General features: G+C 44.8%; 1 protein-coding gene across 1 annotated transcript in view; it reads left to right on the forward strand.

Annotated features, from left to right (window-relative positions):
• Positions 1–2,513: 2,513 nt before the first annotated feature.
• The window catches only part of spire2 (spire-type actin nucleation factor 2), a 140,220-nt gene continuing 126,097 nt past the window's right edge, over positions 2,514–16,636 (forward strand). The window contains exon 1 of the mRNA XM_077211340.1: positions 2,514–3,101. Coding sequence (XP_077067455.1) covers positions 2,831–3,101 — 271 coding nt within the window. The 5' untranslated portion in view covers positions 2,514–2,830. The remainder of the gene's footprint in view (positions 3,102–16,636) is intronic.

The following is a 16,636-nucleotide window of genomic DNA, read 5'->3' on the forward strand; positions in this document are numbered from 1 at the left end:
TGTGCATATGTTGGAACATAATTAACAACCTACAGTAGAATCTCTCTCTCTCTCTCTCTCTCTCTCTCTCTCTCTCTCTCTCTCTCTCTCTCTCTCTCTCACACACACACACACACACACACACACACACACACACACACACACACACACACACACACACACACACACACACACACACACACACACACACACACACACACACACACAAACTAGAGAGGGGTGTCAGAAAGTGAGGACCCCAAACCCACATTCTAACCCCCTAACAGAAAACTGAATTTATAAAATAACAATATTCCAAAATAAAAAAACTGCATTACAAATGGGCGTAGTAGATGCGGGTTGAAGGAATCTATGATGGGACGGAGTGTTTCTCTTTTTTTACAGATATGTTCTCACTGGATGTGAGAAGTGAGCCAAATCTGACAAAACCTCCTTTGAGGACATGTATATAATATATATATGTATATAATTATACATCCTCAAATGTACTCTAAAGGAGGTTTTGTCAGATTTGGCTCACTTCTGGGTACAAACTGATAAATAAACTTTATTTATTGTATTTTTTTTGTGTGTGTAAAAATCCAAATAATTTACATATTTCTATTTGAAAGGGTTTAAACAATGTTTTTCATGCTTTTTTTAATGAACCATAAACAGTATTGGGAAGGTTTCTTTGGAAATTACCCTGTTTTAAATGTAATAGTAATATACCTATTCCAATAACTTTATTAAAGTAATGTATTACATTTGATTACTTTTCTGATTTCCAGCAGTGTTATGCATTTTAGATCTGGCTGATCTGGTGCCGTCACGAGGATGAGATGCACTACTGAAAGCAGCTGCTACAGATACATATACTGACACTACTTTTGATTGTGAACCCCTTGAATACTGTTTGCAATCTTGTTCTTAGTCCGTGTACCTTCGCTTCTTTTCAAGGACGACTATACTAACATGTAAACTCTTACATCATCACATTATGCCAGCTTCCCGTTGCCAGTAATCCTTAAAAAATGTTTCTAGCAGAAATCTGGTTGCCGTAACTTAAAAACGGGCTCTGGTTGATGTTTACTCCTGCATGGGCAACATAAACGCTTTAGAGAAGTGAGATGCTTTAAATCAACTTAAGCAAGTATAAATATGTGATGCATAAAAGCCAGTGAACGTGATTTCACCAAGCAGAACATTTCCTGGATTCACATCCTTGTTAATCATGGAACAAAATTCCAGTCAAATTTGAGGGATACAGTTAATGTCAAGTTTGAGTTAAAGGCTTCTACACTATTCTTATTCACTTCTCATTTTATTGATTGATTGCCTAAATGCTGAAGCTATAAAAAAAGTTAATTGGCAGGAGGCACTTATTAGATAAATGATATGACCTTTGGTCTGATACAGGTTAAAGCATATCCCTCCCTATAAGAGACAAAATACAGTACATATTGTATATCCAAACACTAAAGGTTTTTAGTCATAAGGAAGATCTGTAACACCATCTGTTTATTTTAAACTGTGTTTTAAAAAGAAAAGTGCTTCAGTGAAATCATTATCATATCTGACCCAACACTGCCTTTCTGAGGTGAAAGTAAAAGTTGCTGTTTTAAAATAATGATTTACTTTGGAATTAACTTAAAGGGATAGTTCACCCAAAAATGAAAATTCTGTCAGTATTTTCTCACCCACATGTTGTTCCAACCCCGTAAGACCTTCGTTCATCTTCCTCGCTGATCCAGCTCTCAGATTTCATCAAAAATATCTTAATTCGTGTTCCGAAGATGAACGAAGGTCTTACGGAGTTGGAACAACATGAGGGTGAGTAAATACTGACAGAATTTTCTTTTTTGGGTGAACTAACCCTTTAAGGAAATAACTTGGAAATAAAATCACATTTAACGTCTGGTTTAATTGTTTAATTGTTAGCCCATGTTTGTTATTTGTTATATATTTGATGTTTTGAAATAACATATTTCCCATTTGTTTACCTTTTAAAATGAGGAAATTTTGATGGATGGGTGGTGAAGGGGAATTACATCAGAAACAAATGAATTTCAATAACAGCAATAAATGAATGTTTTTAAACCATCCATGTTTTCTATTGATGAATGTGATTTCAGAACAACATGTTCCTATCAATCAATCAATCAATCAATCAGATTTGAGGTCATGTTTACAGTTTCTGTCAAGTTTACCAGTACCCATCTTTTCGCTCTGATTTTAGGGAGAAGTTATGGGCAGGGATAGGAGGATTATGTTTTCAGAGAGGAATGTTGATCCAGGCATGTCATGAGTTACAAACCATCCTTTTAGTTGTCACAACAGCACTTTGTTTTTTATTTTGACTTTAATTTTTAGATTCTTATAAAACTTAATAACCGTTATTTAAAAAACAAAAAAACAAAAACAACAACAACAGATATAGCCTAAACAATATTCAAGATTCGAGATCACCTTCGGTTATGTATACTAACTAGTTCCTCTGCAAGTTGAGCTGATCTGCTTCATTGGTCCAGTATGTGGGTGGAGCTCAGAAACACTTTGCAGAGGATGCAGAAAACGACACCCATCCAGACATGATGCAGGAAACTTGACCGATTGCTTAGGATGCATCACACAACAACACACATGAAGGCAATATACTGTTAAGAAGTTTTTTTCACGCTTATGTTCTATGTTTTGCTACAATTGCGCATTCCGAGAGATGTCCTTCCGCCTCCGCTCGTCTCCTCATCACTGACTGACGCTTCACCAATGAACCGCAGAATCATCATTCTGTTCTCACACAGATTCAAGAGGACCCTGAGGAAACGGTAGGCTAAAAACCGTCCTCGTCATGGCCAGATCAGCGAACAGAAGCGGGAAGGACGGAGACTCAAGGGTATGTGCTCCCGCGGAGAGAGGAGAGATCAGGGAACTGTCTCTGGAGGAGGTGTTGAAGTCTTACGAGCAGCCCATCAATGAGGAGCAGGCTTGGGCAGTGTGTTTCCAGTGCTGCAGAGAGCTGGGAGAGCCGAGAGCGCATGCGCGACGCGTCCTAATCCGAGATCCAGCTTCCATCATCCTGCACGGGGACGGGACCGTCACGGCACTTCTGGAGAGCAGCGGTGAGCTCTTGACATTAATAATAATAATAATAATTTTAAAAAAATTCGTTACATTTATATAGCGATTTTCTGGGTACTCAATGGGCTTTAGGCTACATATGGAAGGGGGGATCTCCTCAATCTCTCTACAAAGTTTGAACATTCATTTATTCAAACTTTCGGTAACACTTGACTTTAGCTACAATAGGGTTCATTAGTTCCCAGCCAGCAATTTATCCCTTTAGGTTAGGGTTAGGTTTTGGTTCCTATGGAAAGTTTTCTTAAGGTTCAGGGAACGTTAGTTTTTAGTTACATTGCAACCTTTAGGCAACCTTTGGAACCTCCCCATAACGTTGCAACCTTTAGGTAACGTTTATCTAATGAACCTTATTGTAAAGTGTTACCAAACTTTCCAAGAACTCAACGGTGTCCTTCAACTGGCTCAAGAATAATGCAGGTTTAATGTACTGTATAAAGAGTAATAATAAAGTAATAATAAAGAGTTTCTTTTTCACCCCTGAATATATATATTATTCTATTTTACATGTATATTCCGAATGTATTGCATCAGCAATTAGGCTACTAAAACTAAATTTAAAACGTTTTTTTTTCCACATCCAAATAAAATAATAAAGTTATGGATTTGATATGAATACAACACTAAGACAGCACTTAAATGCATCCGTATTTTGCTCTTTTAACCCCCATCCAGTAAATATTTTGTTTATCTTATTGATTTCTGTAGCATTCTTCTGCATTATGACTTGCACTGTGTTTATTAATTATGAAGTGGGTGTCTTGCGTTGTTTTGTGGAAGCTTTGTCTTTTAAACAATGTTTTTTTTATTTGATTTGCGATACAGCTATTGTTTTACTCTAAAATACTTCTGCATCAGGAGTGTTGTTGAACTGAAAATCTAGCACCAGGGGACACTGGTGTGTTTGTTTGTAGGGTTGACTCTCACCCTACACTAGTTGTGGGTTCATGGATTCACAGTCACAGCTTGACTGATAAAGTATGAAAAAACATTTGTCTTTTACAGTATATTTTAGTAGTATTTAACACGGATTCTTTAATGACATAGATATAGGAAATAATACCACACAAACATTTTTTCTCAATCTTAGAATGTGAATGAGAACCTGGAATGAGAAACCTGGGTTCAGGGCCCAGTTGTTCAAAAATGATTATCTGGATCAGAATTATCCTTATTTGGAAATCCCATGGTTTGCTATTCAGGATCAAGTAACCTATAACTGTTTTTTCCTCAAAGCAAAATAGGATAAGATTAGATCCACATTAACACTTTTTTAGATTTCCAGTGCTTCAAATTGGTTTACATTTCACAATTGTAAGCTACTAACTATAAAAAGAACAATAGGTAGATTAGTCAGTGTGGAGTCACTTTAGTGTTTTATTTGAAGAGAAAGAAAACATTCATTTTCAATTTCCTTTAAACATCAGACCCATATAGAATACCAAGGTTTTGAACACAAAACATTTGCAAGACCACACGAAAGCACTTAAATATAGTTCCCTTTTGAACGGTCACTTCGTATTGTGTAGCTATACGCAGTGGGGAAACTCCTTTTCCTCGATTTACTGAAGCCTTTATGTAAAGCGCATTTGCAGTTGCACAGCTAGAACATGAGCGTCTGGCTCGCTCATAGGCTGCGCTGCGACAACTGCACATCCAATGGCCCGGGCGCCTCTGACGTGCGACCAATGAGATCACCCTGCGTCATACACGTCAGAGCCCGCCGAGGGGGCGCGACCTCAGTCTATAATAGTCCCCGAATTCGCCATTATAGTAGATTTTACTCCTTCAGCGACAAACTTCACGTCTCTGACCATTTATTGAGCCTTCGCCGTCGAACAAGCCTTAAGCCTGAGCTTGCTACAGTTCAGCAGACGACACATTCAACCGTGTTTCTCCTGACGCCGTCTCTCCTGTGGCTATCCGGCGAATATCCTTTTCATTATTCTTTGCATTTCTGTGTGTTTTATGTGTACGAGCGTTGTTTCAAATGCCTCGTGTCAAGACCTGCGCCACGTGCGGATGCAAGCTGCACGAGGCGGACGAACACGCGGACTGCATTCCTTGCCTGGGACTTCACCACGCGGAGAATGCTCTGTCGGCCGGCGGATGTGCGGCCTGCGAGAGCATGCCCATCTCCGTGCTGCGAACTCGGCTAGCCCTCTCCCGTGATGGCGACGCCGCCTCATCCACGCTTCCCTCTCCGGCCCCCCTTCAGCCGAAGAAGAAGAAGCGCCGCAGCCAACGGCTACCGGAAAGCATGGATGTTAGTGAACGCACGCCGGCCACGTCCTCGCGTGCCTCACTCTCTCCAGCTCCTTCATCTCCGGTCCTGTTCGAGGGAGATCAGCGATCAGCGATGTCCGTGCTGCAGGTTTACCAGGCCAAACCCCTACGGTCTATGGACGAGGCTGGCCCGGACCCTGAGGCCTTTCGGGACCTTCGAAGCGCCACGGACTTGGCCTTGAGAGCTACCAAGGCCACAGCGCAGGCTATCGGGAGGAATATGGCGAGTTTGGTCGTGGTCGAGCGCCACCTCTGGCTTACCCTCACTGACATTAAGGACCCGGAGAGAACGAGGTTCCTCGACGCCCCAGTATCCAGCACCGGCCTCTTCGGCCCGGCAGTGAAGGGGTTCTCGGAGAGATACACCGAGGCACAGAAAGCGTCCCAGGCCATGCGTCACTTCTTGCCTAAGCGCTCTAGCTCGGCGTCGAGTGCTCACAAGCGAGCCCCGTCAACGCCTCGGCCGACAAAGCCCGCGAAACAGGCCTCTCAGCCCCGCCCTGCGGCTGATGCCCAGCGCCAGCCCAGAGCAAACAAGCGCTTCCCGTTTCCCCAACGCCAAGGCCCGAGACCAAGCGCCGCGCCCCACTCAGCGCCGCCGAAGTCGTCCTAGCATGCAGGGGAAAGAGAGAGGGCACGGGTCCCGCACTCGCCGGACCACCCTCGAAGAAGCCAAGAAAACTTCACACAGCCCCCTTTTCAGTTCAGGCGGCTGGGGATTTTATTACTGCAAACAGGCCCGCTCTCAGTGCAAGCGCTTGCGGGCACTTTCAGAGCCACTGAAGAAATTTCAGAAACTGCTTGGTCTAATGGCAGCAGCATCGCCAGTACTCCGCTTGGGATTACTGCGCATGCGCCCGCTGCAGCATTGGCTGAAACGCCGTGTGCACACACACGCATGGCAGTCAGGCAACTTGCGTGTTATAGTGAATCACGGTTGTTTAAGAACCCTGATTCCCTGGCGGGCTCAGAACTGGTACCACAAGGGGGTGACAATGGGAACAATTTCCAGGAGGAAAGTGGCTCTTACAGATGCGTCCAACCTGGGTTGGGGAGCGCTGCACGAGGGCATGCCTGCATCCGGCCTCTGGTCGAGCACGAAGCAGAGCTTACATATCAACTGTCTGGAGATGAAAGCAGTTGGGTTGGCCCTGAAGGCATTTCTGTCGAACCTCAGAGGTCACCATGTTTTAGTCCGCACAGACAATATGTCAGTGGTGACCTACATAAATCGCCAGGGGGGCATCAGGTCAGGAAACCTGTATGCGATGGCGAGAGACCTACTATTATTGGCACAAACCAACCTGAGCTCTCTGAGAGCAGCGCATATCCCAGGCGTCCAGAATGTGGGTGCGGATATGCTCTCACGGGGCAACACTCCCCTCGGCGAGTGGTCCTTGAACCCACAGACGGTCAGTCTGATATGGAAGGTGTTTGGAGAGGCAGAAATAGATCTTTTCGCCTCGAGAATCAACACCCACTGCAAACTGTTCTTCTCGAAGGACAGGGACGCGCTGGCCCAACCGTCCCCTTTATGCCTTTCCCCCCGTTTCAATGATTCCACAAGTCATCAAACGGGTCAGAGAGAGCGGGTGCCCAGTCCTTCTGGTGGCCCCTCTCTGGAAAACCAGACCGTGGTTCCCAGAACTGGTTCAGTTATCGGACACAATCCCATGGCCTGTTCCTCTGAGGAAAGACCTCCTCACGCAGGCGAAAGGGACATTGTGGCATCCGAGACCCGATTTATGGGCCCTCCATGTTTGGCCCCTCAACGGGTACCCAAGGACCTTCCTGAGAAGGTCTTAAGCACCATATCTGAAGCCAGGGCCCCGTCGACTCGGCGCCTTTATGCTTCGAAATGGTCGGGTTTTTCCAGCTGGTGCTCGAAAAATCAGGCTGACCCGGAGTCATGTGAGATATCTGTGGTTCTCTCATTCTTACAGGAGCTGCTGGATGCGGGTCGCTCCCCGTCCACGCTCAAAGTGTATGTGGCAGCCATAGCAGCACATCATGTTCTGGTGGCTGGCCAGTCACTGGGAAGAAACGACCTGGTCGTGAGATTCCTTAAAGGTGCTAGGAGAATGAACCCCTCCAGACCTCCGTCTGTGGCGTCTTGGGACCTCTCCATGGTCCTGAGGGCTCTGAAAGGTCCGCCTTTTGAAACGCTCCAATCGGTTGATCTAAAACCTCTCTCGCTGAAGAGCGCTCTCCTTATGGCGTTGGCATCTATCAAGCGAGTGGGAGATCTGCAGGTGCTCTCTGTGAGCCCTGCATGTTTGGAGTTGGGTCCAGATGACTCCAGAGTCATCCTCAAGCCCAGACATGGTTACGTTCCTAAAGTGCTCTCAACACCGTTGAGAGCACAGGTGGTGACGTTTTTAGCCCTCCCTCCTTCTGCAGAGGATGGAGAGGTTAATCTTCTCTGCCCTGTCAGAGCGCTGAGAATCTATCTGGAGCATTCTGTGTCTTTTAGACAATCATCCTATGAGCGAGCCAGACCCTCATGTTCTAGCTGTGCAGCTGCAAATGCGCTTTACATAAAGGCTTCAGTAAATCGAGGAAAAGGAGTTTCCCCACTGCATGTAGCTACGCAATACTCGTTCCCTAACTCAGGGAACTGAGGTTACGTGAGTAACCGAGTAGTTTACTTCCATCTCATATTTTTCCCCCTTCGCCTTGTCCCTTTAGGGGCTCCGTAGCCCCTCATGTGACCCACAACAAAAACAAACATATTTACATGCAATAAGGGATTCAGTAGTTCATCTCTGATGATTGTGCCAATGAAGTTCATATTTAGGGATTAAAAAACTTTAAATTGAATGTATTATTTTTGTTTGATATTGGCAGCTGTTAGGGGGATTATTTTGTGGCACCAGAAAATAATTTCTCCACTAAAAGGCTTAACATACAGCCTAATGCCTACTTCTACTTTAATGGTTAAACTAATAAAGACAAATAAAAAAATATAAATGTGTGTATATATTACATGATACAATAGTTTTATTACATTTTTGTTCTTTAAATCCACCCTTCTGCTGAGATCAGAATAATCCTGTTTTTTTGGATCGAAGGGATCCCAATCTTACTAAAACTTTTTGAACAACACATAATGATCGTTTTATCCAGACATTTTATGATCTAATCTGATTTCAGAATCTTTTTTTCTTGAACAACCCATTTTCAAGATCTGATCTCAGAATCTTTTTTTTTCTTGAACAACCCATTTTCAAGATCTGATCCAATCTAATTGTCACGATGCACACACGGGAAACAGAGAGATCCAATTTGCAGTTATTTATTAGGGTAATCCAAAAACATAAATCCAGTCCAGGCATGGTTCAAAACCAACGTAGCAATCCAAAAACAAAACAATAAACAAACTAGCACAAAGCAGAACAGACCTCAAAAAGTGACGTGATGAATAACAAGGACTCCGTCACAAACACTAAACAGGCAAGGTATATATAACACAGAACTAACAATGAAGATGGGGAACAGCTGAGTGCAATGATGCAGTGATGCAGGGCGGTGAAGACCCCTCGGGGGGCCAGGGCGGTGAAGACCCCTCGGGCAGCCAGGGCGGTGAAGACGTCTCGGGCGGCAAGGGCAGAGGCTCAGGAACAGCAGGCAGAGGCTCAGGAACAGCAGACACCGGCTCAGGAACAGCAGGCAGAGGCACAGGAACAGCAGGCAGAGGCTCAGGAACAGCAGACACCGGCTCAGGAACAGCAGACACCGGCTCAGGAACAGCAGACACCTGGCTCAGGAACAGCAGACACCGGCTCAGGAACAGCAGACACCGGCTCAGGAACAGCAGACACAGGCTCAGGAACAGCAGACACCGGCTCAGGAACAGCCACAAGAACTGTAACAGTCACAAAAACAGACACAAACAGACACAAACACAGGCACTGGCTCTGGAACAGGCATTGGCTCTGCCTCCGGCTCTGGAACGGGCATTGGCTCTGCCTCCGGCTCTGGAACGGGCATTGGCTCTGCCTCCGGCTCTGGAACGGGCATTGGCTCTGCCTCCGGCTCTGGAACGGGCATTGGCTCTGCCTCCGGCTCTGGAACGGGCATTGGCTCTGCCTCCGGCTCTGGAACGGGCATTGGCTCGGCCTCCGGCTCTGGAACGGGCATTGGCTCGGCCTCCGGCTCTGGAACGGGCATTGGCTCGGCCTCCGGCTCTGGAACGGGCATTGGCTCTGCCTCCGGCTCTGGAACGGGCATTGGCTCTGCCTCCGGCTCTGGAACAGGCATTGGCTCTGCCTCCGGCTCTGGAACGGGCATTGGCTCTGCCTCCGGCTCTGGAACGGGCATTGGCTCTGCCTCCGGCTTTGGAACGGGCATTGGCTCTGCCTCCGGCTCTGGAACGGGCATTGGCTCTGCCTCCGGCTCTGGAACGGGCATTGGCTCTGCCTCCGGCTCTGGAACGGGCATTGGCTCGGCCTCCGGCTCTGGAACGGGCATTGGCTCGGCCTCCGGCTCTGGAACGGGCATTGGCTCTGCCTCCGGCTCTGGAACGGGCATTGGCTCTGCCTCCGGCTCTGGAACAGGCATTGGCTCTGCCTCCGGCTCTGGAACGGGCATTGGCTCTGCCTCCGGCTTTGGAACGGGCATTGGCTCTGCCTCCGGCTTTGGAACGGGCATTGGCTCTGCCTCCGGCTCTGGAACGGGCATTGGCTCTGCCTCCGGCTCTGGAACGGGCAATGGCTCTGCCTCCGGCTCTGGAACAGCAGACACTAGCTCCGGCTCTGGAACAGAAGACATGGGCATGTCCAGGATCCGAACCAGTCGCTCCAGATAGTCCAGATCCAAGAAGGCAGATGGTACTGGCTCTGCCTCCGGCTCTGGAACAGGCATTGGCTCTGCCTCCGGCTCGGCTCTGAAACAGCAGACACTGGTTCCGGCTCTGGAACAGCAGACAAGGGCATGTCCAGGATCCGAGCCAGACGCTCCAGATAGTCCAGATCCAAGAAGGCAGATGGCACTGGCTCTGCCTCCGGCTCTGGAACCGGTATTGGCTCTGCCTCCGGCTCTGGAACCGGCAATGGCTCTGCCTCCGGCTCTGGAACCGGCAATGGCTCTGCCTCCGGCTCTGGAACCGGCACTGGCTCTGCCTCCGGCTCTGGAACCGGCAATGGCTCTGCCTCCGGCTCTGGAACTGGCATAGGCTCTGCCTCCGGCTCTGGAACCGGCAATGGCTCTGCCTCCGGCTCTGGAACCAGCAATGGCTCTGCCTCCGGCTCTGGAACCGGCAATGGCTCTGCCTCCGGCTCTGGAACCGGCAATGGCTCTGCCTCCGGCTCTGGAACCGGCACTGGCTCTGCCTCCGGCTCTGATTCCATTGGCTCGTTCAATAGTAATCGAAGATAGGCTCCCTAGCGTGATCCCAATTCAGTCGACGTCGACTACGTCCGGTTGCATACGCAACCAGGACGTTCTCTTTAGAAGAGGGAACGAGTATTGCGTAAGTTGCTTACGCTACGTGTAAAGTCATCTTTTCTCGAGATATGAAGCCAAAAAATTATCCTTAATTTTTGTATTTATTGTCAACGCATTGCAGCAGCTAGCAGACCTAGAGCAGGCTATCTAGCGTGCTCATTGGCTGCTCTGCAGCTACTGCAGCAGCCTACCACTGAGCCTGGCGTGACGTCGCGCTCTCTACGCGTCATAGCCTGTAGGAATGGGGGTGGCTTAGCGTATATAAGTCAGGGTCATACGCTGCTACTCTGGTTTTCATCGACTGAAGCGAAAATCGCTCGTGGCGCCAGCACGGTCAGGTTGCGCAGTACTCGTTCCCTCTTCTAGAGAGAACCGAGGTTACGTATGTAACCGAGTACGTTCTCTTACGAGAGGTTCTCTCGTATTGCGTAAGTTGCTTACTCTACGGCAGAGGTCACTAATAGGCGGACCGCGGTCCGGATCCGGACCCAGCCGCCGTTCTGTCCGGACCCGGACCAATAACCCATACATTATTGAGAATTATTAAAGTTTGACGGAGCGTTTCTATTTTAACCTGCGCAGCTTTTTTAGCATTTATGGTACTGGTTTAGCGCGGCCCAGGAAAGTCACAGACCAATAGCATGCGTTGTAAATCGTCATGTGATGCTACTCGAGTCAGCGCGCGCGAGACACACACACACACACACACAGGGAGAGACGAGACGAAAGAGAGACGACGTTTCACATGGCGTGCTCTAAAAAAAGAAAAGTGGACAGCGAAAACAGAGCTTTCAATCAAGAATGGACAGATTCTTTCATGTTCATTCTTCCTACGGGCAGTTCTAAACCGGTATGTCTCATATGTTCAGAGACTGTCGCGATTATTAAGAGCGGCAATGTGAAGCGCCACTATGAGACAAAGCACAAATCGTTTGACCAAACATACCCACTTAAATCCGCACTGAGGGCACAGAAAATAAACGATCTAAAAGCCCAATATGATCGATCCAGCAGAATCCTAACACATTCATTCACTGCCCAACAACGTGCTAACGAATGTTCCCTCAAAGTTGCTTGGATTTTGGGCCAACATAAAAAACCATTTACTGATGCAGGGGTTGTCAAGGAGTGCATGAGTGCGGTAGCTGAAACCTTACTTGAGGGAAAACAAAAAGAAGACATGTGTGTAAAAATCAAGCAAATACCTATGTCAGCATCATCAGCCACAAAGAAAACCGAAATATTAACCCAGGATGTGCTAGCTCAGCTGGATGAAGCAATTCACAAGGCACCATGCATAGGCTTAGCTGTAGATGAGTCCACTGATGTGTCTGACAATGCTCAGCTGTTAGTTTTTGTAAGGTTCTTTAACAAGGACAAGGAAAAGTTCTGTGAAGACCTGTTAGGTGTCACACCCCTTCAGACCAGTACAAGAGGAGAGGACATCTACCTGGCCATAAAGGAGATGTTAACGAAGAGGGCAATAGAGCTGAAACAAGTGGTTTCAATAACCACAGATGGAGCCCCTGCCATGGTAGGGAGAGAGAGAGGAGCTGTGGCAAGAATGAAAGAGGACAATCCTCAACTCATCTCTTACCATTGCATAATTCATCAGTCAGTCCTGTGCTCCACCCTGTCAGACGAGTATGCTGAGGTGATGAACACAATGATGAGAATGATAAACTTTCTCAGAGCTTCCTCTTCCCATCAGCATCGCATGCTCAGGGAATTCCTCAGAGAAGTTGATGCAAATGCTGATGACCTTCTGCTACACAACAATGTAAGATGGCTCAGCAAAGGTAGGGTGTTGGAGCGCTTTTGGTCTATCCGAGGGGAAATCGCAGCTTTCTTGACACAGCTGAAGAGCCAGAAGGCAGAAACATTTTCTCTCTTTTTGGAGGATGACAAGAAGATGGATATTGTGGCTTTTTTAGTTGATATCACTTCACACTTGAATGAACTGAATTTAAAGCTACAGGGCAAGGACAATTCAGTTTGTGATCTGATGACAGCTGTCCGTTCCTTTCAGAGGAAACTTGCATTGTTTAGGGAAGACCTGCAGGGAGACTGTGCACACTTCCCAACTGTGAAGGAACAGGTTCAGGGTGAGAGAGAGGTGTCTTCTTTTGTTGACTTTGTTGACAAGCTGATTGTAAATTTCAGCAAGCGTTTTGACAGCTTCAGCTTTGGACAGCAGCTCACCCTGTTCATTCAGAACCCATTCCTCATCACAGATCTCAGGGGGTTCTCAAAGGAAGTCACACTGCTCTTCAAGTGGGCAAATGCTGGGCCTCTCCAGATGCAACTGGTCGATCTCCAAGCAGATGTGGCCTTGAAAGAGCATTTTGGAAAAACAGATCCTGCCACTTTCTGGCTTCAAATGGTCTCAGAGACCGCTTTCCCAGGTCTGAGGAAAGTAGCCTTGTACATCTTTACCATGTTTGGCTCCACATACAACTGTGAGGCAGCTTTCTCCACAATGAACATTATTAAAAGCAAATATAGATCCAGGCTCACCAACGAGCACCTACACATGTGTATGAGAATGGCCCTAACACCATTCCAGCCCAGATTTAAAATCCTGGCAGGACAAGCAAGGGCTCACTTTTCTCACTAAGCAAGAAACGGTGGGGAAGTGGGATATAAAAGGGAAAGAAAGAGAAAAGGAGGTGTTAAAGCTGTTCAATTGTTAATATGTGTTGAGATTGTTTATTATAAAATGTTAAAATTAAGTTAAAATTAATTTAAACTTAAGATGTGAAAGGGAGTTAACTAAAAAGTAAAAGGGAAACTCAAGCTATACTTTTTATTTAATTTTTCTAAAATTAAGCACTTTATTTTGAGATGCACATTTTTCAAAAGCTCTCTGTTGCGTTTTATTTATTTATCATTTATTTTTAAATGCAGCCTTTATTTTATTTAAATTGTTAATTTATTATTAGAGTACTTATTATTTATGATCCCTACAGTTCAATATATAAACTGACAATAAATATTGTTGAAATATTATTGAATTGGACTTTTATTTTATTTGACAGTCGTCTGTTGACTAGGCTACTTACATATTTTCATACAACTACTAGGCTGTGGCACTGAATGATAACGCTTAGTCATTAGATAACGTTAGTCATTGTGATGTTGCGGACCTTTGCTTGATGAAATTTTCTCTAACTGGACCTCTTAGAATTTTAATTGAATACCCCTGCTCTACGGGAACCCATTGTCAACACCGTGCGCGCCAAGCATCCACTTCATGAGTCCCATGGAATCCCGGGGAACATTTTTATTATTATTAAAACTTTATTTAACCATTTAAAAGACTCATTGAGATTAAAAATCTCTTTTTCAAGAGTGTCCTGGACAAGACAGGCAGCAGTACTATACCACATATACAGTACATACAAACATAAAATATGCAAAAACACTAGAAACATAAAACAACTGACACAGCAAATCTTTCAAAGTCAACCAAAATCCTAAAACACATTAGGTAAAACATCTGCAGCCAGATGTGGCTGCCTCCATGTCAATCAACAACCTCTTAAAAGCAACCAATGAGACGAGCTCAGTAAGTTTTTCTGTAAATTGTTCCAAGCAGAGGGAGCCGCAAACTTAAAAGTCTTTTTTCCTAGCTCAGTACTGACCTTTGGGACAGATAGCAGGAAAAGATCCCGGGAACGAAGATTATAATTCCCGGTACTATTTATACTGATATAGGTCAGAGGGTAGGATGGGAGGAGACCTAAAATACCCTTGTAGATGAAGTAGGGATGGGACGGTATGAAAATTTCATATCACGATTATAGTGACCGAAATTATCGTGATTATCAATATTATCACTGTTTTGTTAAAACAAGATGAAAGTGTAAAAATAACTGATGCTCACACTGAAAACATTTCAACAAGTTTATATTTGAGAATCAACAAATAAATCTATGCACTTTTTAAAGTAAGATTCTATTCTGTGCCATTTCCTTCCTTATGCCTGTCGTCAATAGCAACATATAACAGCGAACATCCATGTATCACAACAGGCGCTCTCTCATTTCATTCAAATACAACTTGTCATCTTGCGTCTCCGTTTTTAATTGTATTGAAAATGAAATCAGAGTTGATTTATTGTTTACAGAATTTAATAATATTGTTGTGATCATCTTGTCTGGACGAGTTTTGTACTCTGTACAAAATGGATTTAACAGGTAAGAATAGAGACATCTATTCTCTATTCAATATGTCCCCGTAATTATGTGGTTAAAAAAAATCTGTGTTATAAGTATACAATGAATATACATTATTATCTCTTAAATGTCATTCTTAATAGTCTTGTTTGAACTTGTTTGTTCGTCTTTGGCTCAAAGCCACTTGCTGCGAACCTTTCTTCAAGTTTATTTCAAGTGAGTGAGATAAAATATTTCAAATCAAAACAACATTATATGCCCAATTATTTCCTAGACGTAGTTTTAGTATTGAGATCAAAGTTAACTTGCCTTGCGTTTGCTACAACAGTGTGTGATGGTCACACAGGACGACTCGGCAGATTTGAAGTGTTTACCCCTATCACAGCGACTTTTTTTGTGCATGTTCTGCAGACAGAGTGACCGTCCTCGATTGAGTTTCCCTCAGGATTTTTGTAAATGCCAAAATATGACCATACCTCAGATTTGGTGCTCTTAAAAGGCTGAAAAATCTCCCGAACACGGTCACCACCTTCCGCCATTCCTTCTCGAATAAAAAAAAAAAAACAACATTGCGCGCCTGCGTCAGACTGTTGCTGGCTGGACAGGATTTATAGAGAGTTATTAAAATCGCGATAATCAAACACGGTTTTAATGATAATTGAAATTTAAACGATATTACTAACCGTCAGTATATTTTATCGTGGTTTATAGTGAAACCGGTAATCGTCCCATTCCTAAGATGAAGATAAGCCAGTGTTGAAGTGTCCGTGTTGATAGTGAGGACCATCCAACACGTTCATACAGTTCACAATAATGTGAGTGAGGGCTTTCATACCAGTGATGAACCTCAGAGATCCATGGTATATAGTGTCCAGTGCATGTAAACTTTGAGATGACGCATGCATATATAAAACATCACCATAGTCAAGTACAGATATAAACGTGGCAGCGACCAGCCTCTTTCTAGATTTAAACGAAAGGCAGGATTTGATTCTGAAGTAAAATCCTAATTTAAGTTTCAATCTTTTTGCTAGCTGCTGAATATGAAGGCTAAAAGAAAGAGATTCATCAATTAAAATACCAAGATATCTACACTTAGAAACACATTCAATTTTCATAACCTGGGAAGTAAGGATTGACGGGAGATTTGACTTAGATTTTGAATTTGAAAAAAGCATGACATTAGTTTAATCTGCGTTTAAAACAAGTTTTAAATCATAAAGATTCTGTTGAAGCATGTTAAAAGCAAGTGGTAACTGGGAGAGGGCCTGGTCTGCGGTGGGTGCAGAACAATACAATATAGTGTCATAAGCATAAAAATGACATTTTACATCAGACAAGTTATGATCAATGTTATTTATATAAAGAATGAATAGTAGTGGCCCCAAGACTGACCCCTGGGGCACGCTGTAGCAATGTTCAGGCAAGAAGGAGGCGGGAACCGGCGAACATTTAAACATACTTTATTAAAATAAACCAAACAAACTAAAATACCGCCAGCAGCCCCTTGCGGACGACTGCTGGCTTACCCAAAATAAACATAACGGCCAGCAGCCCCTGGCGGACGACTGCTGGCTAAAATAAAACACAAATACAAAAACCAAGATTCA

This window comes from Siphateles boraxobius, unplaced genomic scaffold (genome assembly GCF_051911475.1).
Source record: "Siphateles boraxobius isolate OS27281-9 unplaced genomic scaffold, OSU_SipBor_1 65, whole genome shotgun sequence".
NCBI classification, from domain to species: Eukaryota; Metazoa; Chordata; class Actinopteri; order Cypriniformes; family Leuciscidae; genus Siphateles; species Siphateles boraxobius.